At 38.8% G+C, this 27,637-nt stretch overlaps 1 protein-coding gene across 13 annotated transcripts in view; it reads left to right on the top strand.

Annotated features, from left to right (window-relative positions):
* Positions 1-27,637, top strand: part of mecom (MDS1 and EVI1 complex locus) — a 169,509-nt gene that overhangs the window by 130,187 nt on the left and 11,685 nt on the right. Inside the window, exons 1-10 of one of the 13 annotated variants that reach the window (XM_015389713.1) lie at positions 8,010-8,684; positions 10,314-10,448; positions 17,747-17,849; positions 17,944-18,057; positions 19,161-19,272; positions 19,915-20,062; positions 20,187-20,367; positions 23,102-24,494; positions 24,605-24,695; positions 25,983-26,009. In XM_015389713.1, the coding sequence (XP_015245199.1) occupies positions 17,801-17,849; positions 17,944-18,057; positions 19,161-19,272; positions 19,915-20,062; positions 20,187-20,367; positions 23,102-24,494; positions 24,605-24,695; positions 25,983-26,009 (2,115 nt within the window). In that variant the 5' untranslated portion in view covers positions 8,010-8,684; positions 10,314-10,448; positions 17,747-17,800. Of the gene's footprint in view, positions 1-8,009; positions 8,685-10,313; positions 10,449-17,746; positions 17,850-17,943; positions 18,058-19,160; positions 19,273-19,914; positions 20,063-20,186; positions 20,368-23,101; positions 24,495-24,604; positions 24,696-25,982; positions 26,010-27,637 lie in introns of those variants that run through there. The other 12 variants (XM_015389707.1, XM_015389705.1, XM_015389702.1 and 9 more) reach the window with 12 other exon arrangements.

The following is a 27,637-nucleotide window of genomic DNA, read 5'->3' as shown; positions in this document are numbered from 1 at the left end:
TCACCTATAGACAGCTGGAGATAGGCACCAGCACCCCTCGCGACTCCAGCAGGCATAAAGTGTGACAGAAAATGGATGGATGGATGTCAAGTAATGATTATTAAGCAACTTTGGTAACAACAGGAAAAATTTAATTGAAATGAAAAATAATTGCTTCCTTTATTACTTTAAGGTAAGACTCTAAAACGTGGATCCAGGTGTGGAGCTACAACAGTCATATAAAAAAAAGACAGAATTCACTTTGACTTGCAATAATGTAGTCATTAAATCTATTTACGTACAAATAATTTCAGTGTAGATTTTCTCTGTCGTATTCATGGAAGAGATAATTCAATGTCTGGTCATTGCCTATTCATGTGTTTAGTGGTTCAATATAAAAACAAACCACAGTTTGCATACCTGCAAAGTTCAAGATATCCCTAATGTTAGTTAGATTTAGAGATGTGTGAAATCAACATGTGCACAAATTTGGTAAAATTAAAACCTTTGTTTTGAGCACTTTTAGTCTATAATTTAGCAAATAATCCCTAAAACCGTTTCTAAACGGCTCTCATGTAGCATGTTAAGTTATGTATAAGAGTTCACCAGGAAGCATGTATAGAAAAATCTGTTATGGTTCATTAATTGAGGACATATTTCTTTAAACAACAGTAATATGCACTAAGACCTGAAGTATATTATCATCTGAGAAAACCTACTATCTTTCCTCAAAATCTGTTCTAAGAGAAAAGTGGGATTGAAGTTCATTGAACTAATTTGATCAACCGACAAGTAGCTATAGAAAAAGAAATATCATGCAAGGTACACTAAGTTAAGACACAACCGTCACTTCCAATAGCAGCTAATCTAATTCTATTTTTCTCCCAGTATATCAGGATTAGAGTATCACTTGGAGCTTTCTAGTCTGTTTTCCACAGAGCACTGCATTACAGTTTTATCACATCTTCAAATAGTTTATTTAAATAATAGTTTTTATGTATTTATGTTTTTCCCAGGCATATATATATATATGTACTCTCTTAACAACGGACAAGTTGTGCCATCTTTTTTTCTTTTTGAAACGTTTAAAACACCCAGTAAAACACTACTAAGGTTAAGAGCTCATGTTCATAAACAGTTAACAGAGTCTAATCACTTTACACTTTTTATCCTCTTCTCTTCATTGGGGTTCTCTTTCTTAAAAGGATTTTTTTTTTTTTCTGTTATAACTGAACCGATATGGTGTCATTGTGTCCTGTCTTACTCAGGTAGCATATCGTCTTCGTCTGACAAGCACAATCATTAAAATATTAGCCCTCCAATTGGACACGGGGCATGAAAAGCAAGTTGTCACACTATTACCGCAGAGAGCTGACTTTAAACGTGAGAAGAGAACCCAATAAATGTAATAAATGTGTGTCACTTGAACATCTAAGGGGCCGTGTACCACTTTACCTCTCGGACATTAAAAAAGAAGGTCTTTTAAAGATGATATCTATGAGCGTCGTAGAGCCAATTTGTTCTCCCTGTGGCAAAAAAACAACGTGCTCTAATTACGTCCCCATTTCTCCACTGCAAGGCTGCAGCGACTTGTTTGAGTTTCCACTCTGTCTCTGTATGTATAGGAGCTGCATGCCCACTGAATTTATGCTTGGAAAACTTGACCTCTTGACTCTTGTACAGCTTTATCACACCCAGTAGCCCACATACAGTGCAGGCCTGTGTACTGAGGCCCTTCAGAGGAAGTGTCTACCATTACCAGAGAATGCATACGTCACTGGTGCAGCAGTTCTTCCTCCAACCAAACATTCTCCAAAACATCCCAGATTATTCTCAGCAATCTGAAAGCCTGTGCTCCTGAAGTAAGGAGGTAAAAGTTTAATAATAGAGCATCTCTCACAGAAATTTTAATGGAGTGTTACAAGGTTCTTTACAAAAGTAAACCCAAAAAAATGTATTAAAATGTAAAATTTCAATTGCTCTCAAAAGTATCTGCCTGGAGGAGAAATGTCCTCCTATCTTAGAATGGGTGCGAGGGACTGTGAAAAGGTTCTGATCCAAAGACCTTAGCCTCCAAGAGGGAGTATGCTTTCCTCTTCATATGATCTTCATTTTTAAAAATATCATTTTAAAACATGAAAGATGAAAAGTTGAGATCTGCTCTATGCTACCATAAGAAATCAAAAACACCAATTTGAGAATCAGCTTTTTACATCATTTCGTTTCTTGAAATCAGACAGATATGGCCTCTCTGAAATTAATGTGGATATCAAGTAATAGCAGCAGCATAATCTAAGAAAATCTGAAGAACAAAATCCAACTTTAAATCAATCAAACTTTCAATCAAAGCAATGGTAGAAATGCACTTTGTTTTGTGCATCAAAAAGTGATTTCTTGATGTCAGAAAGTGTATTTTAACAATATGCTTAAATGTAAGCATATCGAGTTTGCTCAACTCTGTGGTGCTAGAGAGAAGCTGACATAATGTAGTCCTCATGCAACATGCACTTCTGATTGCTTTGACCTGTAGAAACTAGCACTGACATAATAGGGTTTGTGATGCTTTGGGATTTTTCACTTCCAAAGACCTATGTTGGGATGGAGTCATCATGAAAATAGATTCGTTGGAGCACCAGAACGTGCAGGATGTGCAATGTAACCACTGGCAAAAGGATAAAACTAGGTTATGATCCTTTCAACATACAAAAGCTCACTGTAAATGAAAGGATTTTTGCTGTGCATGTGCTTTAAAATTTTAAAACATATGCATTTTGTTTTATCCTACAACAAAACGCAAAGAGGGATTTTAAGCTTAAAAAAAGAACTAATCATTATTAGAACGTTTTGGTGCATTTGCATTCATTTGAAAAATAATTATGAGACTTTTTTCGTCCTATTCTGTAATTAATTACTTTACATTCATAAAATAACATTTGCATGCAAGTTATATTATATAACAGTCTTTGCTGGTAACCTATCTGGCTATAATAGCTGAGATTATAGAGATTTTTGCAGAGATTTGCAAGAAGTTGTCAAAGGGCAGGAAAAAAACAAAATGACCATCTGCTAATTCAGCGAACACGGCAGGCTTGTTCCTGAAAGGCCGCCGAATTTGTCAAGAAATCCTCCTTCTCTGCCGGAATGCCTGGCTGACCTCCGGCAAATGAAAATAATCCAAAGTAATTAGAAGTGAGCCGCTCTGGTCCTGAGGGCTCCCGAGCGGCCGGGTAAACATGGCGGAGGGTCCGGGAGGGGCCAAATGCAGCAGCAGCAGCAGCAGCAGCAGAGAGAGGAACAGAGAGGGGGGAGAAAAGGGTGCTGACCTTGTCCACATAAAGCAGTGATTTATGAAGTGCAGGCCACAGCAGCAGGGCTTCTGTCTTCTCCCGCAATACCAAATTACCGAGGTGGAGATTAACACGCCGCTCACAACGGGCCCGCTTCCAGAACTGAGGAAATTTTTTATTTACATTTTCTCCTTTCATTTCCTCTGCTGTGTTTTAATGCTAATTGGGATATGTGGACACCCGCTCTTATTCTTTAACATAGGGCCTCAAGGTTGCACACTTGTGCTTTGTGCGCTCCAAGGAGCTGATGGATGTGTTAATTAAAGAATAAGTCTTAGAGTGCTGTGCAAACCGTCCGTTTTGCGCTTTAAAGCACTTCTGACCGCTTCGATTGAAGGAGCACAAATTTATGCAAAATAAAACTCACAGGAAGGTGGGTGCGAGAAGGGTGTGCATAAAGACACATGATGGAAACTTAATGCAGCTTTTGGTCGGTGTCAGTAGGAAGTCTGGCTGTGAATGGCGGGCCTGTTTTATGAGGATTTTACTGTGATTTTTTTTTCTTTCTTTCTCTATTTCTTTTTTCTTTCTTTTCACTCTCTTAGGATGTGCAGGAATGTTCCGCGCGGGGGCCTTAGCAGCGTTCAATGTGGCCCCTCGGCTGCAGCGGCATAAACTGGCCCTGCAGCTCACTGTGGACTCAAGTTTGCAACCCACAAGGGAATCACCCCCTCCGTTTTTTTTTATCCAACTTCACCCAAATCATTTTTTTGCGCACCAGACTATTATTGTTTCAGATCTATCCAAAGAGTTAAAAATAAAAGCAGCTCTAATTTAAGGCTGAACCTTAGATCAAGTAAAATATGAAAGTATTTGATCATGAAAATATGCTCTCCATCCATGTTTGGATTGCTGGGCTTTGTGTCACTGCGAGTCTAAAATAAACAAGAAAAGCCGCAAGCAAAATAAGCATTTGAGACGTTCAACCCCATTTGGAGAATTTTACAGCACTTTAAAGCTTTGGCGTTTATCAAAGTGTTGTAAAAGAGTCCCCCTAAACAAGTATGAAATGCTGCGCGCCCTGATACAGTCGGAACTAACGCACCCTGAAGCCTGAGTGGGTTTTCTTTGTTTAATTGCTTTTTCCACAACTACAGATTTAGCGCTTCACCGTCGTGATGATCAAGGCGTGGAGAAACTCAGATAAAAACAGATCTGTTTCATCGGAGCAAATCAGAATGTATAGCAGCGTTTATGTCGAATCTGAATCTGGATTTGAAGCTGTGCCTCTCTGATGCTCATTTCTGAAACTAACTTTGGACGATTATGCATTTAAAGGCGTGCAGCTGAACCTTTGATCTCCCATTTAACAACTGTGACGCCTTGTTGTGGATGTTCCTGGGATTAAAATGAAAAAATAGTTAATTTCTCACCGGAAATCAGGGAACTGCTTATTAGAGGAGACAATGCAATAAAAATAATATACAAAAAATATGTTATGTTTTGGGGGGGAGGCTTTTTTTAGATTAACCTTAACAAAACTGTTTGAATAAAACTGGTTTAGAAGAGACCAGGTGCAGCTGTTTTTTCTTTATGAACAAAATCTGCTTATATTGTTCTTTTTTTTGTTAAATTATAAACAGGTTCCTCGTAAATCTTAGAAGCATATGTAATACACTTGAGACTCTCATATTTAATCTAGTTCAAATTTCTAGCATGTATTCCAATAAAACAGTTTTTAGTTTCCTAAGAAATGGAATTCAACTATCTAAGGAAGCAATTTTGTATTAATAATGAACCTTTAAAGCATTGTTTTTATATATTTTCATAAATGGAAAAAGAGCATCTAAAAAAAAAAGGAAAAGTATCTACAGTTTATACCAGAATATAGTATTTATATTATGTTTTTAAAGGCAGAATCAGCAAAGATCTGCAAGCTCATATCCATCAATAACAGATGCAACTGGTTGATAGAAACACTGTTTTCCTGCTGCAATGATTTGTGGACATTTAGGATTTAGATGATATCTTGGATCAAAACGGAAATCTCTGCTAAGTCTTGTTTAGGCTGTAACAAGGACCTGAAATGTTAATTTATTAAACCATCTAGATTGCTATGTTTAAAAGAAGGTAAAGGAAAGAGTCTGTTAAATATCAAAGGATGCAATATTACTGAAATAGTACATTAATTTTTGTTCTTTTCTAAAAAACACAAACGAGATCCGACATTTATTGGCATTAATAGATGTTTAATCTCTCTGGTAATTAATTTAAAACACAAAAAATGACCCATGCTGGGAAAACTCCTTATCCTTTGATCTGATATAGAAATGGATGATGAATAATGAATGAAATATAAAAATGTTCTTCAGTAAATCTTTACAACTGAAAGTGATTGTTATAAATGTTTTCATTCATTTTATGTCTTATAATATTCTCATAAATTCATATTTTACAGTGTAGATGTTGCAGATATTTTAGTACTATGTTTGGGGGGAAATGTTTCTGTGGGCAGTGCAACAGGCATAATTGTTTGTTTTCTGTGGCTGTGATGACTGAATGCCATGGCTGCATAAAAAAACACTAACAAATTGAAAACATAAATACTTTTTGAGCCAGATTGTCATCTTTAAATGTTCACATTCTGCACAGAAGGATTTAAAGTTGCAATTCAATTGACAACGCCATCTCCTGACCAGGCAAAGAAGCGCAACTCCCTCACAGGTTACCCCTCTTTACCCTTTGTGATACAACTAAAGCCTGTGTGTTTATCCTCAAACACTTCCACCTTTTTTAAGGAAGAAAAAAAACACCCCTCACACTGCTCTCCCTTTTCAGAGATCCTCGATCAGACAGAGAGGCCGCTGCAGCAATCACTTTCCCAGATTACTTGTATTTAATACACAATGCATCATAAAACAAATCCCTCATCCTGACAGGAAGAAAATAGAACAGCTCATTCGACTTGAGCCTTCCCAATTTATGGCTAAATTAAAAAGGCTTCCAACAATGGACAAGTCGAGGAGAGGCAGGAAATCAATGACCGCGCGGACCAGGGGTCTCTCCAGCAGTTCTCAAGGAGCGCGACACGATGGGAATCAGTGGCAGGGCCCCTGCCTTATTTACACATGATTTTTTTCCCCTTGTCCTTACTGCACAATATTACACTGTAATTTTACAAAAGAAGGGGAAACACAATGGTCATTATCTGGGGTGGAAGGTCAATGTCACAGGGTGAGGAGTTATCCTCTTTAATCTGTTCTAATTATCCTGTCTCCAGTTTTATGAGCTACTTATTAAATTATTGTTAATATTATTATTATTAACCTACAATGCTGCTAATTTCATAAATAAATGTCCATTTTTTTTTTTATTTCCTATATGGAGCTATTCTATTTACATCTATACAGGCCTTGGCAACACAGAACCAAGAATAAAATACCTTTTAATTTTAGTTCCAGTCAGACATTTTTCCAACATTTTTCTGTCAAGCAGAGAGGTTTGATTATATGAAAGAGTTCATTAACTCTTTGTGCTATGCCATGAAGCAGAATGAATGGAAGGATAAACTGCCAAGAACAAAAAAAGCAGGTGATTAGGTCAATGTCCCTGAAAAAAGTGGGTTCTAATGGTCCATATGGAGTTTCCTGGAGGTCTTTAACAGGAACACTTAAGTCTGTGGTTGTTAAATTGCTCCCCTGACACACAAAAAGTTGGCTTTGATGTATTTCGTTTTTTTTTTTTTTTTGTCTTTTTTTTACCTTATTGTCTCAAGTATACCTTATGCACTGGTATGATTCTTGGTTAAAAGAAAAACAGAACAACAAGAAAGAAGTTTAATTTTATCAAGAAATCATGTAGAAAAAACAGGAGGGGAGGGGGTGCAGGCCAGTCGCTCATAAGTTACATTTTTCCTGTTTGTAGTACACAGCGGGACAGTATCAAGTGTAATTGCTGAAACTATAGGGGGCGCTGTTTCCGTGTAGAAAATAAACGTGATTCTGCGCGTATTTTTTTATGGAAAAAACAGATAAACAAAATGAGCATATGTGACATTTGGAGGAGTTTGGATATGGATTTTTTTTTTTTTTTTTACTTTTTTGTTAATGCAAATTTAGGACATTTTAAGAACATTCATCGCTACCAAATAATAGAGGTGACGTCACGTGATCATTCCTAGCTTTTATAGATTAAGGCTGGGAAAAAAAAAAGATTAAGGCTGGAGGGTGGACATTGATTTATTGCTTTTTTTGTACTTCTTACACATAAAAAGAAAATTAAGAATACAAAAAAAAAACATATAGGCTACTTATTTATTTTATTTTTTTTTTTTTCTATTTATCTACACCCACCCCCAATACATTCCAGAAACCTATATTTTTCATGTTCATTACCGGATTCTGATTCCCAAAAAATGCAATTTTTTTTTTATTCATTTATTTACACATGACATGTAGCTACTGTGAAAACAGTTTTCAGTCTCAAGAGGCTAGATAAGACGTTTTGGTCTGCATGTTCAGGTAGAAGATAACATTTTATAAGACAGGAAAAAAAGTTTTCGAACTTTTAAATCATTAAAGTGTGTCTGTCTGTGTTGTGTGCGTATGTGGAGATCATCCCTCTCATGAGCCCCCATCGCGACCTCTCCCTGACCCTGCTCACCCTCTCCAACCCTGGGCCCCTGTCACTTTAAAATTTACTGCGGAGCTGAGTCTCTTCCGATGGCGGTGATGGGGGGGCAGGAGGGGGCTGCACAGGCAGACCCCCGCGATCCGTGTTGACTCTCCTCAGGGGGAAAGGATGGAGACGGAGGCGCGGGACCCCTCTTTATACGAGCAGAATCAGAAACAACGCGCAAACTGTCCGCCTGCAGCAATCTCCCCCTGCTGCCACACAGACGACACATCCCAAGCTGTCTGAGGAAGAGAGGGGGGTGGGGGACGGAGGAAGAGAAAATGAAAAGTTGAATGGCTCTCTGAAGGACACCTGGGCGCGTCAGGACAGGAGGGGTGACAAGAGGAGGAGAGGACGAGCCGAGCAGAAGCGCGCAGAGCAGACAGAGTGAAAAGTTGGCTGCGCTCGATGAAGATGATGATGATGATATTTAGTGCCGTCCCGCGGTGTTTGTAGGACAGTGAGAGGAGAGGAGAGCAGCGCTGTCTGGATTTACTCCTCAGACAAACGGCAGCGGCGCGGTGTCCGAGCGCGCACCGGCGGAGACGCACAGACTTGGAGAGCCGCTGAAACGCAGCGCTCTGTCTGACCCAAAGCTGGAACAGACACCATAGCAACAACAACTTCTACTGTTTTTTATACTGTTCGAAGTTTTTCAAAGTTTTTTTTAATTATTTTTTACTTTCTTTATCGGAGTTTAAATCCCATTTATCATTCTAAGAGGCTGTAACACCAGCGTGAACGGTAAGATATAGACTTTTATACACCGATCGTTAAAAATAACATGACAGTTTGTTTGCTCGAAGATCTTAAATCTATAAAGTTATGCTTTAAACGCATTCGATCGACTCTTGATTCCAAATTTTGTTTATATATTTTTTTTATGAGCAAAACATTTATTTCCTCGCAGGTTAACAGAAAGGCGTTGAGGCAAATTTGTGACCCTGAAAGAGATTCTGTTTTGCATCCTATCAATCGGCTTGTCTTCATAATTCTTATCACTTTGCGCTTTCCTGCAATTGATTTGCTTCCCTGCAAACTTTACAGCCGCTCTGCACAAACCAGGAGCATTTTAAGACGAACAATACGTCATTTAATCCTCATGCATTTTCTCTTGCTGTAGCCTTATTATTATTATTAGCACGAATTGTTATTATTATTTTATTATTATTATTATTATTTGCTTCGTAATATAATATTATAATATAATAGTATTTTTTTCTAAGGTTGTTGCTGTTTTAATGACTTCCGTTGTTGTCTGTTATATTTTATTGAATGGGCAAAAAAAAAAAAGAAAATGGGCGATAAAAAAAAAATAATTTTATCTTTAGTTTTAAATATAGCTGTGAAGTTAGTTTGAAAAAAATAAAAAACTGAAAAATAAATACATACATAATATTTTTTTTGTTTTTTACTTCCTTGAGTTTCTTTTTCGTAGTGTTTTTTTTTTAATATCAACGATATTTAAACTAGATAATTTTTTATTCTACTATTTCAATTTTGCTATATTCTATAATATACACTTCTGTTGTTGTGTCAAGACATAAGGAAGATAATAAAATATTTCGTTTCAATCATTGAAATTAAAGTTAAAATATATTTTTTAAACTGTTGACATTCGTAGACTAATTTAATTTATTCATATCTTTTAATAGCAATGATAATATTTACTGTATGTATTTTCTTTTAAGTGTGTATTGCTTTGTATTTGCTGTTGTGTTGGTGTGTGTGTGTGTGTGTGTGTGTGTGTGTGTGTGTGTGTGTGTGTGTNGGGACTTGTCATCTTCAGTCTGGCGGTGTCTTTGCTGGGTTCAAACCCAGTTTGGTGTAATTGAATAAGTCAATGAATCTGTATAAAGGAATTAATTTGCTGTTGTGTGTGTGTGTGTGTGTGTGTGTGTGTGTGTGTGTGTGTGTGTGTGTGTGTGTACCTGTGTAGCCCTCAGAGTGAGGACAATTTTCTCCAATTTCAGCATCAAATTAAGGACCAGTTGTTGCAAAGTGAGGGCATTTTGCTGGTCCTCACATGCTACTTTGTTAATGGTTAGGTTTAGGGCTAAGGTGTCAGTTGGTTAGGGTTAGGGTGAGGTATGCATTGGTAATGGTTAGGTTTAGGGTTAGTTTTAGGGTTAGGGCATAGAAAAGGTTGAAAATCAATGGAAGTCAATGGGAGTCAACACATGGTCCTCACTACGGTGGCAGAACGAGTATGTGTGTGTGTGTTGTCTCATGGAGTGGCTCCTAACATTTAGTGGGAGGTATGTGGTTAGGCAGTGTTTGGACACAGTAACCTGGTCTGATACTGATCAGAGTCTGATCTCTCTCTCTCTCTCTCTGGCTCTCTCTTTCTCTTTCCCTCCTTTTTCTCTACAGATCTTGGACGGGTCAGGCCATGTAAAGTTCTGCGTCGATGCCAGCAAGCCAGATGCAGGGAGCTGGCTGAAGCACATCCAGTTTGCCCCTGCAGCCACGCCACATAACCTGAGAGCGTGCCAGATAGGTGATCAGGTATGTGGAGATGAGTCTTCTCAATACAGTGTGATTAAAACATTTATTTCTAGAAAGGAAAGAAATAAGACAAGGTAAATAACTTGTTCTTAAAATAATTCCACATGTCTGGTGGGATTTTAAACTCCAGCCTATTTATTTAATTTTTTTTTTAAGATTTTTTTTAAATCTCCAAAGCCACGGCTTTGTATCTGTATTTCCCAACAGTCTCCTGCTGCTGTTCTGTTGAATGAAGTTATTTTGATCTAAGTCAGATAGTCTTATGAGCGTTTGGCCCTCTTCTTCTTCTGCAACTGACAGACACAAACATGGACACACACACAGCTCTTCTGCCCACTACCTCTGCATGGTTTACCTCTGTATTTGTTTGCTGCTTCCTGCTTCACAAAGACCACAGGGTAGGATCAGAAGAAGCCGCACTCGTGCTGATAGTTCCGCACACTTCCCGGTCACGCTGATGATATAAATTTTAAGATATGCCAGGAATGCCAAATCTCTATTGCTGCTCACCTGGCTGTAGAAAGGTGCGTGCTTCACACATGAGGGCCTGTTCAGCTCAGTAATCCCCACAGCCAGTGGGCTCCTGAAGCAGAGACGGGGGCCTAAACTTTAACTGACTCTGTGTGGAGAACGCCCTCACTATACTCCAACATAGTCTCACAGGTGGTCTGTCTAGATAACTTATTTAATGTCCTGAACTAATTTTTTTGGTGCAAAATATATATTTATATCTCTCAACAAAATCTTTATAAATTTTGTTCAATTTATGTTTCAACTTTTGAAGTCTTGCTTTCTTTCAAACTGCTGATGAACTTCCGACAAACTAATCTTTCACACATCTCAGTGAGGAGAGACAGCAGAAGGACCTGATAAATTGGAGCAGAAGCCCTTTCATGCATGCTTACCTCTCCGCTCTTGTAAAAGACAGAGACAAACAAGCAGAGAGAGCTTCCCCTGAGCTGCCCTCCACGCAAGGTGCGACTCACTGTCAGCGCAGCGGTTCTGCTTGGGTGGCTCTGTAAGGCTGCCACAGGTCACGGACATGGCTATGATGAGGTGATTGTTAAGTATCACGCTCTGTCACAGCACGGCACATTGTGATGTCTTTAAGCCTTCCGGCCGAACGCTGGTGTTTTCAAAAATTCACTGTAGCCTCTCACAATGCCCGTCTGTGCGTTGGAAAATGAATAGACTAAACGGGGTGGTCTTGTAAAGCTGCTGTCAGATTTTGCCGGTGTGTGTCTGCCCTGTGTCTCTAAGCTCATGGGGGCCCTTTTTTGCAAGTGTGACGAGTGTTTCGTTATGTCTCCAGTGTGTGTGTGCGCACACACCTGTATGCTTCTGTGTTTGTGCTTTTCCCCACGTACAGACCTCGGTGTGTGTGAATTGTTCATTGAGGTTTCGATGACTCCCTGTGCTCCTCATTCAGAGCTGGAAATGTTGAAGCCACATATTACCTGATTCCAGCAGGTCTTTTTAACAGCCACAGAGAAAAGCGCTGAGTCCAAACTCAGCCTGAAACCGCTGATTACGCCACACTTTACACACACCACCCCCAGATTTCCACAGACGAGCCTCACACAGTTACTCAGGGCCTCAGATACACGGCAAAAATCCTCCCACAGGATCAACCTAAAGGAACTCTTTCTAAGCCATTAGACAGAACCGATTTGTCGCATGATTTGCATTCGGTCGTTGGCCTTCAACGACAGCAATTTCCAGGTGTGTTTTTGTCTTTATTTTGTGCGGGGCCTTTACAAGCACGAGAGTAAAACCGGCTTCCATCCTCTCATTTCTGACCCAGTTCTGTTTACCATAAAACTTTACGAGGAATCTCACTAGAAGAGGAGAGTGGAAGAGAAAGGAATGAGGAAACCAAAGCCTGTTTTCTTTTATCCTTTTTCTTTCCTTAAATACAGGATCTGTTGGAAGTGATGTCTTTAAAAAAAATCACAAAAGTTCTTTTTTCTGTAAGAATCTGGATTACACCTGGATTTAAACATTTGTCAAACCTTTGGCAGTAAAAAGCAAAATGAAGGTAAATGGCCTGTACTTATATAGCGCTTTTTCAAGTCAGGAGACTTGACCAAAGCGCTTTACTCTACGTTCAGTCATTCACCCCTTCACACACACACTCACACACTGATGGTGGCAAGCTACATTGTAGCCACAGCTGCCCTGGGGCTCACTAACAGAAGCAAGGCTGCCATACACTGACCACCATCAGTAGCCGCGGCTTGAACCGTCAATCCTTCGGTTTCAGGGCAAACTTCTACACCTGACGCCACTGTCGCCCCCCAGTACATAAAGAAGTTGAAAAGGCATATATGTGAAATTGGGTGGCTTGTTATGTAGATCTGGATTAAATTGATTAAATATGAAATAAAAATATCGACTAATTTCCCACTGTCTGACTATGATAAGTGATCAACAGGTCAAATACTGAGCAAAGAAAAAATATTTTTCTGCTAATTAAATAAGTCAAACTCCCAACATCCATGAATACATTATTCAATAGCATGTACTTTGTTTTAAGTTCAATGAATCCAACCAAGGCCAGAACAAGCTGTGATGTAAAAATCCTGATAACCTTGTAATCCCTTCTGTTCCCTACTCTATGAAGTAACCTACAGCACCATGTCTCGGGAAAACAAAAATATAGAATCAGTCAGAACTTTAGAATCAATAAATTTCCCATTTTGACAGTTTTTTATTATGTTTTTATTTTATCTTTGCTTGCTGAGAGGGGTGTCTCACTTTATTAAATAGCACTGACATTTCTAAAAGGTTCTTCCTTTAAACAATCATGTTTGGTGTCAGTTAGCATTGACTTATCCAGGAGAAATCTTTTTCAGCACTAACAAGGGCAAGCTAATACATTAAATGATACCTTGGAACTATTGTTTGTCTTCTCTAAATAAAAACTCAAGCCTTCTTAAAGACCCTAAACAGCACACTTGCAGCTCACCGAACACAGATCCCCCCCCCCATGTTTTGTCATTAGGATAATTAGGGGCAATTAGCACTTTAAAACCGGTCTCTGCTCTCCTCACTGTACTGATTCAGCTGAATGGAAAATTAATTAAAAGTGTAATTAACATCATCTAACGAGGCCTAGAAGAGCCTTTCATAAGACAGTACAGAGGGATATGAGAATTAATCTCATCCGCTCTATTGATTCTCGCTCAGTATTGAGTGAACTGAAGTAGCTCTGGGGCATATTGCACAGTGGAGCTGATTGTTACTCTAAAAGATAACAGTTTGAATCACATTGAGAAATGAATGGTTGCTTAATAAAATAAATATGATGAGATAGATGATCTCCTGTGTTTTTTTTTAAAGTAAAGTTTTCAACAAAAGATTTGATATAAAGACAAAAAAGTCCCATTAACTCTCTTAGAGAATCACCCAATGTGCTGAAAACGGATAAAAATCGTGTGTATTTTCACAACATAGGGGCTAAGACTAACTTTTACATGTTGCTGCAATATGTCATATTGCTTTGCAAAAGATGCTCAAAATTTGCAATATTTGTTTGCACAATAGACTCCTCTGTAATATTTGGAAATGCATTATTGTACATCTTTGGTCTTGCATGTTTTTTTCACTTTAAATCCTGATCAAGTCTCTCAAACATCTTTTCTTATGTAAGTTTTTGCTTTATGTTCAGCACCCAATCAGAGTTTACTTGGACTTGAGAGTGTCAGTGAATGGGATTCCTGTGGAGATCAGGGAATTAGCGGAGTGTGCAGAGGGGGAAGGTCGGCAATGATGGTGTAACAAGTTGCCCATTTAAAGACAAGGCTTAATCTTAATCAAAAAGTCTTTAATATCGAAGTGACATTTTTTAAACAAATGTGTAAAATGATGAAGATTAAAAGTACTTCATTTTAATTTATCAAGGTTAGCAGGCTGCCATTGTTTTGACTTATAAATCCTGGAAAACCATTGTTAAACTATGATTGGGTTGTCTTTGCATGCAGTTGGGGTTTTTTTTTTTTGGTCTATATTAGCATATTTTTAAGATATACAAATAAAGTTAAAGGTATAATGGTGCTTCCAAACAGTAAAGAGTTACTCTCTGTTTTCTATGCTTACCTGTGTTGATACTCATAGTAGTGGGAGAGATGCAGGAACATTCCTCTCCCGTTCCTAATAATCATGCTTTACCCACATTTGTCTTCTCAAACTAATCCAATTTTCTTCATAAAGGAATTATTTATTAAAGTTTAAATATTTTTAAAGATGACTGGAAGCGTTTCCATATATTTTCCTGTTAGTGGAAAGTTCAACATGCAGGACATCCTGGGCTGCTTTTTTGTTTAAAATGTCCTTCACTTTTGGGTGTTTATTATGATAAATATCTTTTTTCGTTTAAGCACAATAGTTTAATCTGTCTCTTTGAAAGTGTTTTGACATTTTCCAAGATTGTTATACACGGAGCTCTCACTTTAGTTTCCAGCAGCCACTGTCTTCATTTCTTGGTATCAGAGTCAGAACGGATTTTCTACATAATAACAAATCTGCCTGAGCTGCTCTATGATTGTTTCATAGTATCAATATTTTAGTGACCTTACAGAGGTGACAGCATGCAAGAGTTTGGTTCTATTTCTATGCACATGAATGTTAAGCCTTCCCTTTTCTATAGAAAATTGAAGAAAAACATCATTAGAGGGTGAGGACCCTCACACGTCCGTTTCCTTTATTCTTTAGGTGAAACAAAACATGTTTTCCTTTCTTTCTAAAAAATTATGTGCAAAAAAAAAAAAAAAGATTTAAATAAAAGAGCTGTGCTAGAAAACAAATTTTAATCTTTAATTAAATTTAGTGGAATTCTTTATATATTTTAAACCCCTCTGTTTTTCCTCTAGCCATGTAGGTCAGTATTTCTAACACTACATTACGGTACTTCATTTCTATCCACATATTAAGTAAAAACAGGTCCATTTTGTCCTAACACTATCTCAGGGTTACAACCTCCTGTTAAATTTAGCACAAGACATTTAGTAAGTGAAACTAAATGCTCTAATGCAGACATGATTCTCAGATATCTTTTTTTTTCTTTTTTTTTTTCAACAAACATTTAAAAGAAACACAAAAACTGAATAAAAACTGTTAGAATCACAAAAACTGAATAAAAACTGTGTTCAGTCTAGAATTCATGTTAACTGTAACGTTGTTGGCTGACAACAGTTTTTGTTTTCATTGATTGATTTTTTTTATTGATTTCAATCATTTATAAAACCAAAAGCAGACCATTGTACATTGTAGCAAAATTTGATTGAAAAAGAACTGAGAAGAATATTTATATCTTATTTTTCTGCCACTTTTTACAAAACAATCATAAATAACACAATTCATCATAATTCAATTAAAATCCAGTTATATATCTGACTTAACTAGTCATTAATAAGCAAAACACTAGCTAACTTCCAACACAGCGCCATGTGTTACTATTTGGTTTTTCACTCTGTAACCATTTTTCTTATTCTCATAAGTAACTGAAAAAATCCAAGACTTTCTGTTTAAAGTCTTTAATAACCATTTGATAGATATATCAGATGGTTACTGTAGGCCTTACCATTTATTAACATTTAGCGTAAACTACTTCTGATTTTGTATAGCCAAAGTGGGATATTTAACCCACTAATGAAAATTGATGCAAATTCTACACCTACTACAGATTATACTGGAAGCACATTTCCGCCATCTAGTGGTCATATTCATAAATAATCCCAGTTATGTCTAAATTAGCTAATCTACATACTAAATTCCTACATTTATGTCAAAATATAATCCATATTCCAAAAATCCTTCTCTAAATTGTGTTTTACATACGCTTGATACAATTTATTTTTTTTGGAACTGAAAATAAAGTAAGGCGAAAAGCTGAAAAATTCTAGAACTCATGACAATTTACAATTAGTTCGCCAAAAACACATATAAAAAACAACCTTGATAGTAATTTGCTTGACAAAGTTCACATCAACAAGAAATAGAGTGGTATTTTTATCAGCTCTGTGCTGTAACAATCCAATACAAAAATGTCCTCTGAGCTAGATAAGTATAACAACACTTTTTATTCATCAATAATTTTAGGAATCTTACTGTTTTCTAAGATCCAGTTTTAATTATACCTCAAGGCCACACATGGTAAGTTACATATCAACGTCCTAAAATCTTTTATGTTTAGCGTGACCTTAGCTTTCTAGTAATTCTGACTATGTCATTTGCAAGAAGAAAGAACAATGACAGCACAATAAAGCTGTGATCTACAGAAAACCTCATTATCCTTAATAGAACAAAGATACTTATCACAAGCTGACATGGAGCCACTGTGGCTCTGGTACTTCAGCTCCGTTATTCAAGAATTCCCTTTATAAGTCGCCTACCTGTGATCCACGACTTCCCAGAAACATTTTCTCACCACTTGCACATCAGCCCCCCCCAATGCATTTCCAATAAATTCCTACATCATCATTGTCATGTTGACAGAGCAAAGGAAGCTGATATGTTTATCGTCCAAAGCGCACTGAAAATAACCCCATGTGCGATTGTTTTGCAGAGAAAGGCCATTGTCTGTCCATGGGAAGCTCCAGAGTCACAGGGTCTCTCAGCTGATGCTTCAGTGAGACCAAACCACTTTTTGCCCAAATTGATGCTTAGCTGCTCAACCAGTCTTTGCTAAACATGTTATGATGATTGTAGAAAAGACGTATAGAAAACATTTTGGTTAAAAATTGGCAAGTGTAACCATGGTTTTACTTTTCTGCTCTTCCTTGACTGACTTATATAACTCATCCCATCCTCTACTTTAGCAGTTTTGCTTATTGTTGAATTAGCAAGCTTTCTCTCCATGCAGTAATCGACCACTTCCTGCCCATTATATTTTTTTACAGTGTGTCAGTGAGGCTCTGCTATTCAGCAGGAGGATTGTTTATTCTTTCATTCACATATTTGAAAGATGGATGTTTCATAAAATTATTAATTACAAGCTAATGGGTGTTTGTAATTTCATGTGCATAGCAACCCTTTGGGGTGGCTTTGTGGTATTTTGGCCTTGTAAACAGCCATGTTGATCTGTGTGTTTATGTGTGTGTTTGTACACAAAGAGCTACGTTAAGGGAAATATGTTCCTGCCGACCTGAGTTAGCTTGTAAATAATATAGAAAAATGGTTTGAACATAAGACCAGGACAGGATACTAAAACGGAACAACTTAACTCTGCTGTTTTTTATTATGCATGCTTTACAAAATGTCTCCTTTAAGTCATAAAATATATATTGTGTTTATTACAGATCTTCTACAAAGTCACTAGAGAGATTTTTCCTGGCGAGGAGCTGTTACTTTTCATGAAGGCTGAAGATTATTTCTGCAACACGATGGCTCCTGATATTCACGGTGAGCACCGAACCCTCGGCTCTGTCTACTTCCCAGACCAATCAGTTCGTGCAACTCCCTTCGTAAAACGTTTCCTCCTGCTTTCACAACACAGAGGAGAGGCAGTATCGCTGTGAGGACTGCGACCAGCACTTTGAGTCTCGCAACCAGCTGCTGGATCACCAGAAGGAGCCATGCGGGATGCCCCCCTCTGCCTTCCTCAACCCAGGTTTGACTTCTGTTTTTGAAAAGGCGTCCCTGTTTCATGCTGTTGTAAACACCGAGCAGTGCAGAGTGACAAGACGGATGAGTGGCTAAATAGGGTGAACATATATCCGTTTTAGATGCCGGAGTTCAGATAACAGAGGAATAAACTGTGAAAGGATTAGTCTACAAATAGATGGAAGCGGTGATTTATCTAAACGTAGAAAGGCTAGATGTGTAACAATCTCATTTGAGACTAGAGGTGGGCAATTTGGCAAAACGATTTACTGTTAAATTACAGTTAGGTATCATCGATAAAATACTTTTAACCCTATAATGCCAAATGTATCATATTTGATACATACAGTTTCTGAAATGTTTTGCATCTGACACCTTTTGCGTAATTTAATGGTAAAAACTTTGTTCAAAATCCTATTGTACACAATTAGATATACCTGATAACAGAGGGCAGAAGACTACACAGAAAATTATCTTGACTTATCGCACAGTAATAAATTATTAATATCAAAAATGGATTTCTGTTTTTTTCTTTTTACATATTTTGTTAAAAGGCCAAATTAGGACTTTAAACCAAAAAAAAGTAATATTCTGTTTCGTTTTATTCTTGGATCCGGCTTTAAAGGGTTAAAATTAGCCCTGAGAACTAAATAAAAATGTGGAGAAAAGTTCAATCTCTGTATTATATTATGCAAACTTGTTAAATATAGTTTATAGTTTAAATTAATAATCTCTCAAATTCAATTCATACACTTTTCAGGTGCCTTTTGTTGAGGTGCCTTGGGAAATCACATCATTGTCAGAACTGCAACATTGTGCCTAATTTAGAAAATAAGTAGTACAGACTGGCCCTTAACGGAGTAAACAAATATCAGTATTTTGAACACCATTCAAACCAAATATACTTAAGGTTTTTAGATAGCTCTAAGATAAGGGAAAAAATATAAGAAAGGGGTGAGTATGGCATGCCATTAAGTTGCACACAGAATTAATCAGAAGTAACATTGCAATTCAACTCCTTAAATGATGGTTATTCATGCATGTGTTGCATTGTACAGTTTGGGGTATATTATGATCTGGGTGTATAACCTTATGTTTTTGGGTGTTTAGGAGAAGAAGGTGACCTGACGGCTCAAGAACCTCAAGATTTGCGGCCCCTTCATATGTCTCATGGCCTGCATGAGTGTAAGGAGTGTGACCAGGTCTTTCCTGATGTCCAAAGGTTTGTAATTAGAAAAAAAATCAATACATAACCTGATTTATTTTTTAAATACAGTACATATCTGAAAATGCTGGCATTAATCAAAATCTTCTGTAACCGTGACTTAATTGGTAATTAGAGACTACCTGTGTTTCATTGCCTTTTAAAAAAAATGTTTGTTTTTTTGTTCGTTTACAACAGTCAGTAGCTGAATATGAAAAAAAAGAAAGCATCTGGTTTGATGAGACAGAAATTCTGCATTTTGGCTGTCATGTGACAGAACATTAACATTACAGTACAGTCTGAGCACACTAGCAATAGAGTAAAAACTGTTTTTTAAAGAATCATGCCATGTGAGGGCTTTTTTAAAGAGGGATGGAAGAGTTGGCCAATGTTGATTGGTGGATGGATATATCTTAATACCAAAAATATATTGAAATAAAGATTATTATCATTTTTTGATTGATCGATTTGGTTTTTCTTTTCTTTTTTAAGAAACTGTAATAGTTTTGGGATTAGGGTTTAGATTCACTCTTAAGCAGGAAAACAATCTTTAATATACATTCAGATCTTGATCATCGCCAATAATAGAATTCTTTTATCAATCAATCAAAAAAATCTACCAAATTATAAATGGGGCTCTGGCATTGTTTTTCGTCACAGTCTGGAGAATCACAGCCAGTCTCACTCTGAGGAAAGAGAATACAAGTGTGATCAGTGTCCCAAGGCTTTCAACTGGAAATCAAACTTGATTCGACATCAGATGTCTCATGACAGTGGCAAGCATTACGAATGTGAGAACTGCTCAAAGGTAAAGTGATGGAAGGGACTGTTTGAGTCGCATCTCATTTCTACTCACTCATTTTCTTTTTTCAGGACACTTTGACCAAATCAGATGGTGACTCCCCTGTGTTTCTCTTTGGTTGCTCCCCCAGCAGGTGTTCACAGACCCCAGTAACCTGCAGAGGCACATTCGTTCTCAGCACGTCGGGGCTCGGGCCCATGCCTGTTCTGACTGCGGCAAGACGTTTGCAACGTCTTCAGGCCTCAAGCAGCATAAGCACATTCACAGCAGTGTCAAGCCCTTCATGTGTAAGTCACTAAGACCCTACCTATGTAAGTCTCCTCAGTACATTATAACAATAACAACAATAACATGCTTGGACTTGACTTTAATACACAAAAAAATGATGATTGTTACAGAAATGCAATTGATCTTTTTGCAGCTACTTGTCACGTCGTTTACCCTGACATTTCTTGTACTATATATGTCAAAACGAGGATTGTGCAGGGATTTTTTTTCTCCCTGCCTCAGCACCCTCAAATTGTGCTTGTATAGTAATACAAGCCTGCCACTTTGTCACAGTGACCAAGTGTGATGTGCTGAAGACAGAGGGGTTAACAGCCCTGTTCTTTTCAGGAGTCCTGCTCACTTGAGCGTACACTTACATCCCCTCTTGTCAACTCCAGTCGGACCCAAACACATTTTGACCTTTCACACTTTCCCTACAACAAGAGATCTGATCTTCTCCTTCCCCTGAAGCCATATGATCTTTACCCTTTGCCCTTACAGCCTTTTTCTTTCTTTTCTTTAAGTTAAACACATGCAAACCTATACAAACCTGTCAAGGCACTTAATGCATGCTACCTTCCAGATCAACGCATATCATTATTCCCTTCTATCTCACTTTCTCTCCTCTCCTGCCTTTACCGCATTCACCATTCCTCATAAATAGCAACCACATGTACGGCCCTGCGAATAGTCCATTTGCTATAATCAGCAGGAAATATGCAGGTTTGAAAACAACTAATGGCTCTGTAAAAAAAAACAAAAAAAAACAGCAACTTGAAACGTGACGGCTGTCTGGACAAGATCATATGTGTGTCTGTAAGATGTTTGTTTGAGCAACCGCTGCTGAAGGACATGGATGTATTTTGGACAGAAGTTCTGTATGTTCCCATAGTTTTGTTTGTAGCTCAATGCACGCAACGTGTCAAGGAAGTTTGTGTCTTGACACTTCTCTGTACGACGGAAGCACTCAACTCACCATTACTCATCTCCCATTCTTCTTTTGAATGTGTTTATAACATTTGTTTTCAGTTTAATAATGGCTGATTACTGCAGTGGATCAGATCTCATGCTCTCTGTGTCATAGTTGTGAGTTTTGTGTCAATAAATGTCCAAATATTTAGGATTTATGGTCAACTGACTTTGGTTAAACTATAGGCCCTGTAGCTATGCTTGTAAAATACACGTTTTACAACTTCTCTAACTTCTCTACTGGATCTAAAGAAACCCGACTACCTCAGTGTCAATGTGTACTGCAAAGACTAAACGCTAAATTCTGGATGCACAAAACTGTTTGCTTAGCTGGGATGCTTTTGTCACATAAGCTATTGCATCTATACCTGTACTTCCAAGATCTGCAGACTCACTGCAGGTTTTAATTGTACAGAATTATGTGAACCACTAAAATAAAAAAGTGGCTGTAGTGAGACACACAAAATCAGCTCATGATCATAGGACAAAAAAAAATGTAAATGCTTGTGATGTGAACAAAAAGTGTTAGGAATTGATGCTGCTCTCTTAAGTTTTTAGGTTTAATGCAGGGTATCTCTAACTTTTCACAATTTAAAGTGGTCATTTTTAAGAATGTAATTATTTAGGGGCATAACATTTTATCTTAGCTCAGGATTTCTGCTTTTATGATTTCTTCTAGGCTGTTAATGTCAATCTGTTTCCCACGTATTAATCTTCTTTTCCATCTCTTTAAACTGCTGCTCTTTAACATTGTGCCTGGAAGACATCCAAAGTATTCAAAAGTCCTAAATTTTACCAACCTTTATGCCCACGTGAAGCAGTCAATCATACTTATATACCATATCTAACTTTTCTGTTTAAATCAATAATCAAATTCTCTTTTAAAGCTCTCTGGGGTAGCAAATCTATATTGCATGTGAGCACATAACAAGAAGGGACATTTAAATTGCATGAAAAACAATAATAATCTATTTTAACTCTGTCAGTATCATCTAAGACTATAACATAAGTTCTCATTATTAATAGCAATGACAGATTACATCAGGCATTGTTTGTTTTTCGGATCGGGTCTTGTCACTGTACATATTGGCCCAGACAGAGTGACACCCCGTCTCACTGCAACTGGCTGTGGGAAGGTCACTTAGCTTGGGATGACGTGGCCTCAGCCTTTGGGACAAGGTGAGGGGGCTGTGGGGTCGACTCAAGAGGCCCATAAGGGGAGAGGGAAGAGAGGCAGCAAAGGACGTGAGACCTGTCCCTGGGAACTGGACCGCAGGATAGGATTCATTCAACTCTACTTCCTTTACAAACTTAAAATAGAGCCATTGTGCTGCATGCGGCTGAGAAAGTGTGTATCTTTACGTCTACATGCCTCTGTGTGTGGGTCTGTGTGATTTCATTTCTTTGTGTTATGTGAATATTCTATGAATGCGCCTGCATGTCCATTTGAGCGTCTACATGTGATTGTTTATGGACTCTTTGGGAGCGTCCCTTGGAAGACAATGGGAGAGGGGATTCCTGGGAATCTGGTTGGATGTTCAGGTGATGATGAGTGGCAGTGACTTCGGATGAAACTCAACAGATTCTTTCACAATGCCAGAATCTGGACACACCCTTTTCATTTTATTTCCTGGAAGTGGAATGGTACTGCTGGGAAAAAGATCTTAAACCACAAGAGGTGTTTCCTCTTCCCCAAATCTGGTCATTCTGATGCATATTAAGTACAAATATGATGTGTTCCACGTTAGTGTGTTGGTCAGTGTGTGATGGACATTAATGCATTCTCCGTTTGTCTCTGTGTTCCCGCAGGTGAGGTATGCCACAAGTCCTATACCCAGTTTTCTAACCTTTGTCGGCACAAACGCATGCATGCTGACTGTCGCACGCAAATCAAATGCAAGGACTGCGGGCAAATGTTCAGCACCACCTCATCCCTCAACAAGCATCGGCGCTTCTGTGAAGGAAAGAATCATTTTACAGCAGGGGGGTTGTTTGCCCAGGGATTGCCACTCCCTGGCACCCCTGGCTTAGACAAATCAGCTCTTACACTCGGCCACAGCAGTGCTGGACTTGCTGATTACTTTGGAGCAAGCCGCCACCACAGCGGGCTCACCTTCCCAGCAGCCCCAGCATTTCCTTTCAGCTTCCCTGGCCTGTTTCCTTCTGGACTATATCACCGGCCTCCGCTCATTCCTGCCACTTCCTCTCCTGTCAGACAGACAGCCCATGCACCTGTTTCAGGGCCTGGTGCAGAGCTAAGTAAAAGTCCTTTGCTTCCTCCAAGTCCTGGTGCTATTGAGTCTCAAGAGTTGCTGAAAGCTCTGCGCAAAAATGGCAGTTCACCTGGAAATGACTTGCAAGACTCAGAACTCCACAATCAGGGTTCTTTGGTGTCTTCAAAGCAGCAGAACAAGCAAAGTGATCAGTCTGAGAGCAGTGATGTGGATGATGTTAGCACACCAAGTGGAAGTGATCTAGAGAGCACAACAGGCTCTGAACTTGAAAGCGACATGGACAGTGAACGGGAGAGGGGAGCTGCTCGAGAAAATGGTAAAGGTTCCAGGAGAAAGGCCAGTGATAGAGGCCCTCAAAGCCCCAGCTTGATCGGTAGCAGTACTGCTAAAGACTTGCCAGGTCAAACCCTCATACAGTCTTCGCTAGATGAGCACACGGCTGTAACAGGGGCTGTAAATGACTCTATTAAGGCCATTGCTTCTATTGCTGAGAAGTATTTTGGCTCAGCTGGACTGGCTGGCTTGCAGGACAAGAAGGTTGGATCTCTGCCCTACCCCTCTATGTTTCCACTGCCTTTCTTCCCAGCTTTCTCTCCACCAGTTTACCCCTTGCCAGACAGGGACCTTAGACCAACAAGCGTGAAGGGAGAGCCACAGTCGCCAGGAGATGACTGCAAGAAGGCTCAAAGCAAGTCATCTGAATCACCGTTTGACCTCACAACGAAGCGAAAGGAGGGCAAGTTGCCCCTGTTTGTTCCCTCCAAATCTGAGGTCTCAAATGTTACTAGTCAAGACCAGCCACTCGATCTAAGCCTGGGTTCCAGGGGTCGAGGACGCATTCCAAGTCAGGAGGAGGCTAAAAAGAACAAAAGCTATGAAGAGGAGAAGAGAGCAGTTGAAGTTCCTAAAGCAGACGCTTCTTTACAGCATGCCCGTCCCACCCCGGTTTTTATGGACCCGATATACAGGTATTGTTATTCCCGGTGTCTGTATATGTTGCATTCTATAAATGTGAAGATATCTACACTTGTATTTATAGCTGTGTAGTCAACACGAGCTGATAGAAATCTACTATTAGCAGGGTTGAGAAGAGGAGAATGAGTGATCCGTTTGAGACTCTGAAAGACAAGTACATGCGGCCAACTCCAGGCTTCCTTTTCCATCCACAAGTAAGTTTTAAAAATATGTTTTCAGGTGTATTTGTTTTAGGGTTTTTTGTTGATTTTTGTAATGATAGGAGTGAAGTTGAATTTCACTTAATTTCTGGGCCACTTTAGCTGCATTGCAAATCCAATGCTAGGTTTCTAAATGGGACAGCAATGTGGCACTGAATCTGCCTCAGAATATTACGATTATGTTCTATGAGGTTCTCCTATTCGCAATAGGTCGCCAAGGCTGGCCAAACAGGATTAATGAGGTTAAGTATGCACCCCCAATTTTATACAAGCTACTGCCTGTTAAGCCCATTGTTGGCTATCTAAACCAGATGTGGCCACATTGAAAGGCCACATTGTGACACATCTTCCTGTAATGTGTCTTTGATTACGATATAAAAAATGATATGCTCTTAAAGCAATAATTTCTGCCCCTGGGTTTTCTGTGCCAACAGTGTGAGGTTCCTCAGAGGGCTTGCCTGTGTATGTACTCCTGTGTGTGTATGTGGGTCTGTGTATGTGTGTGTGACACGTCGCTTTCACGTTCATTTGTTCAATCTTACCCTGCGGGTGAGAACAGTCCGTCGGAAAGTGAAAACACCACTTTCTCAGGCGTATGATTTTTTTTTCTTCTCCCTCCCTTCTTTTCAGGCCGTTTCACGTCTGGTTTTTACAGGCTGTTTCATTTGTCTGATTTATGTCTGCTGTCCAGACTGCAGTATGAGCCCAGCCTGCAGCAGCCACATGGTTGTCCCACACGCCCTAATGAGGTGTCCTATCAGTAGAAACACTAACAGAGTGCTTAGGCCATCTTTATGACTTTATGATGTCTGGACACACAAATCATTCCCACAAATGCCAGGCTTGCATATGTCTAAGCCAGAGGTCCTTCAGTGGAGATTTTAGTAGGGGTTCAGTATCGGTCACCTGACTCACTTGTGAGCAACATGTTAAAATACGTTGTGCACTACTTAGGCGACTGGGCATATTTTTCAGAACCTTTAGTGATTCATCTCATTATTTCCTGGCTGGAAATTTTACTGCAAGCCAATACTCGGTTAGATTATATTCTTGAGTTGGAAGTGTAGGCTCCCATAATGAGCTTATTGTGCACCAGGACGTGTTGGAAACTATTAGTCTCCAGTAAAGTCTCTGCCATAACACAAGAGACAGACACTTCATTGCTCACTCAAAGTTAATTGCACCAAGATTCCTCCTTTCCTCCTGAAGCAATATGTGTTCATTCATCCACAGCTTTTTGGTTCTGACTGCTCTCTCTTTTCCCTCTCTTCCGCCCCTCAGTTTCGTTTGCCAGATCAGAGAACTTGGGTAAGTTCCTCTTTGACCTGCAGCACTGTTCCTGTACTAGTCAGACCCTGAACCATAACTCATGCATGGGCTGCAGAGCAGTTTAAACCGCGGAGCACTCGCATGGCTTCAACCTGTCATCTACAAGCAGACTATTACCTGACATCTCATTGTGATTTAAATTTGCATATTTAATTTTTCCTGATATTATAAGTATAGTGCCTTGCAAAAGTATTCATTATCCCTGAACATTTTTACATTTAGTAAGTTTTTAACCACAAATGTTTCTACTCTGTTATCAGGATGAGATGAGAAAGATTAACACAAAGCATAGAATTAAAATAATATATTAAGCTATACTGTAGTACATTCAACCCTCTCTACTCTAATACCCCCAAGTTAAATCTTCAGCAGACAATTACCTTCAGAGGATATCAAATTGAAAAGATATATAAATATATCTATATGAGGGGAGGGAAATTATTTGGTCCACCTGGAAAACAGAAAGAGTGGCAGAAAACACTGTCCTCACGATGAAATATACTGTACCATATGCAAAATCATGCCACAGGGAGGATTTTATTAAGCAGAGACAAGGAAGCTGGTCAGAGCTGCAGCAAAATGCTGGTTTGGTCTTCACTTGGGTGGTCAATAAAGATTGTAAGCCAAAAATGTATTTTCTCATCACTCAATAATCATGCTTTACTTTGTATCACTCAACCAGATATAGGGTATCAGGGGCTTTTGCAAGGCACAACAACAGAGTCACATTATTTATTTTTGCTGATTCCATTTACTCCCTACTCTAATTAACATGCAACAGAAAATAAGGTAATTTGCAACTGAGCTACAACCTGTCCATCTGACAGCTCTTAGTGTGTGTTTGCTTAGTCGGTGAATGAAGTGGGATGTCTTTCTTATGGGAGCAATAAATGCAGGGTCTGTGTTTGTGTGTATGTTGGGTGGTGTTGTTGGGGCAGTTCTTTGCTGCATCAGAGAACGGGTAACAGTCGCTCAGGGAACCAGAAGAGGTTATGCCCTCCCTCCAAACATCTGGTCGCCGATAAAGATCAACAATTGAGAATGCATCTCGCTAATTAAGGCCCTAACAGCATCACTGACATCTGAAGATAGCCAATCAAGTGCTAGTCCCAGAGCGACGCTATAGCAACAAGCAACTTCACAGACACATTCACACTACCCCCCCGGGGGAAAGACAGGGAGTTTCAGGAGGTGTGTGTTTGTGTGTATCAAAACACTCGGAGAGTGTGGGTGGGTCTCCTGTACTGAGCTGTAGGTGGTCAGACAGCGGCCTTATGAACCAAACTTAAAAGTGTACAGATTTCATTAAGTTTCATTAAACTAGTTCTGTGCAAGCAAAAAAATAAAAATACAAAGTAGAACCATAATAATCATGTTTATTTGGAAACAAAGACTCTTCCCTTTAACAATCCTTGTATCCAAAAATGGATATTTGTTTTGCTGCAATCTCTATACTTCAATCTGAAGCCAATAAAGCCATTTTATGAAAAGTCTTATCATGTAAACATGATCGCGTCGACAGCTATAAGGGCTCCAATCTTCTCAAGATTAATAGATTCTCATTGAGGAGCGCGGACAAACTGAACATTCCAGATTTATTTTCAGAA

The sequence above is a fragment of the Cyprinodon variegatus genome, unplaced genomic scaffold (assembly GCF_000732505.1).
Source record: "Cyprinodon variegatus isolate N-32 unplaced genomic scaffold, C_variegatus-1.0 Scaffold470, whole genome shotgun sequence".
In the NCBI taxonomy this organism is placed as follows: domain Eukaryota; kingdom Metazoa; phylum Chordata; class Actinopteri; order Cyprinodontiformes; family Cyprinodontidae; genus Cyprinodon; species Cyprinodon variegatus.
The sequence above is the reverse complement of the archived record's forward strand: the minus strand, read 5'-3'. Positions and strand labels throughout refer to the sequence as shown.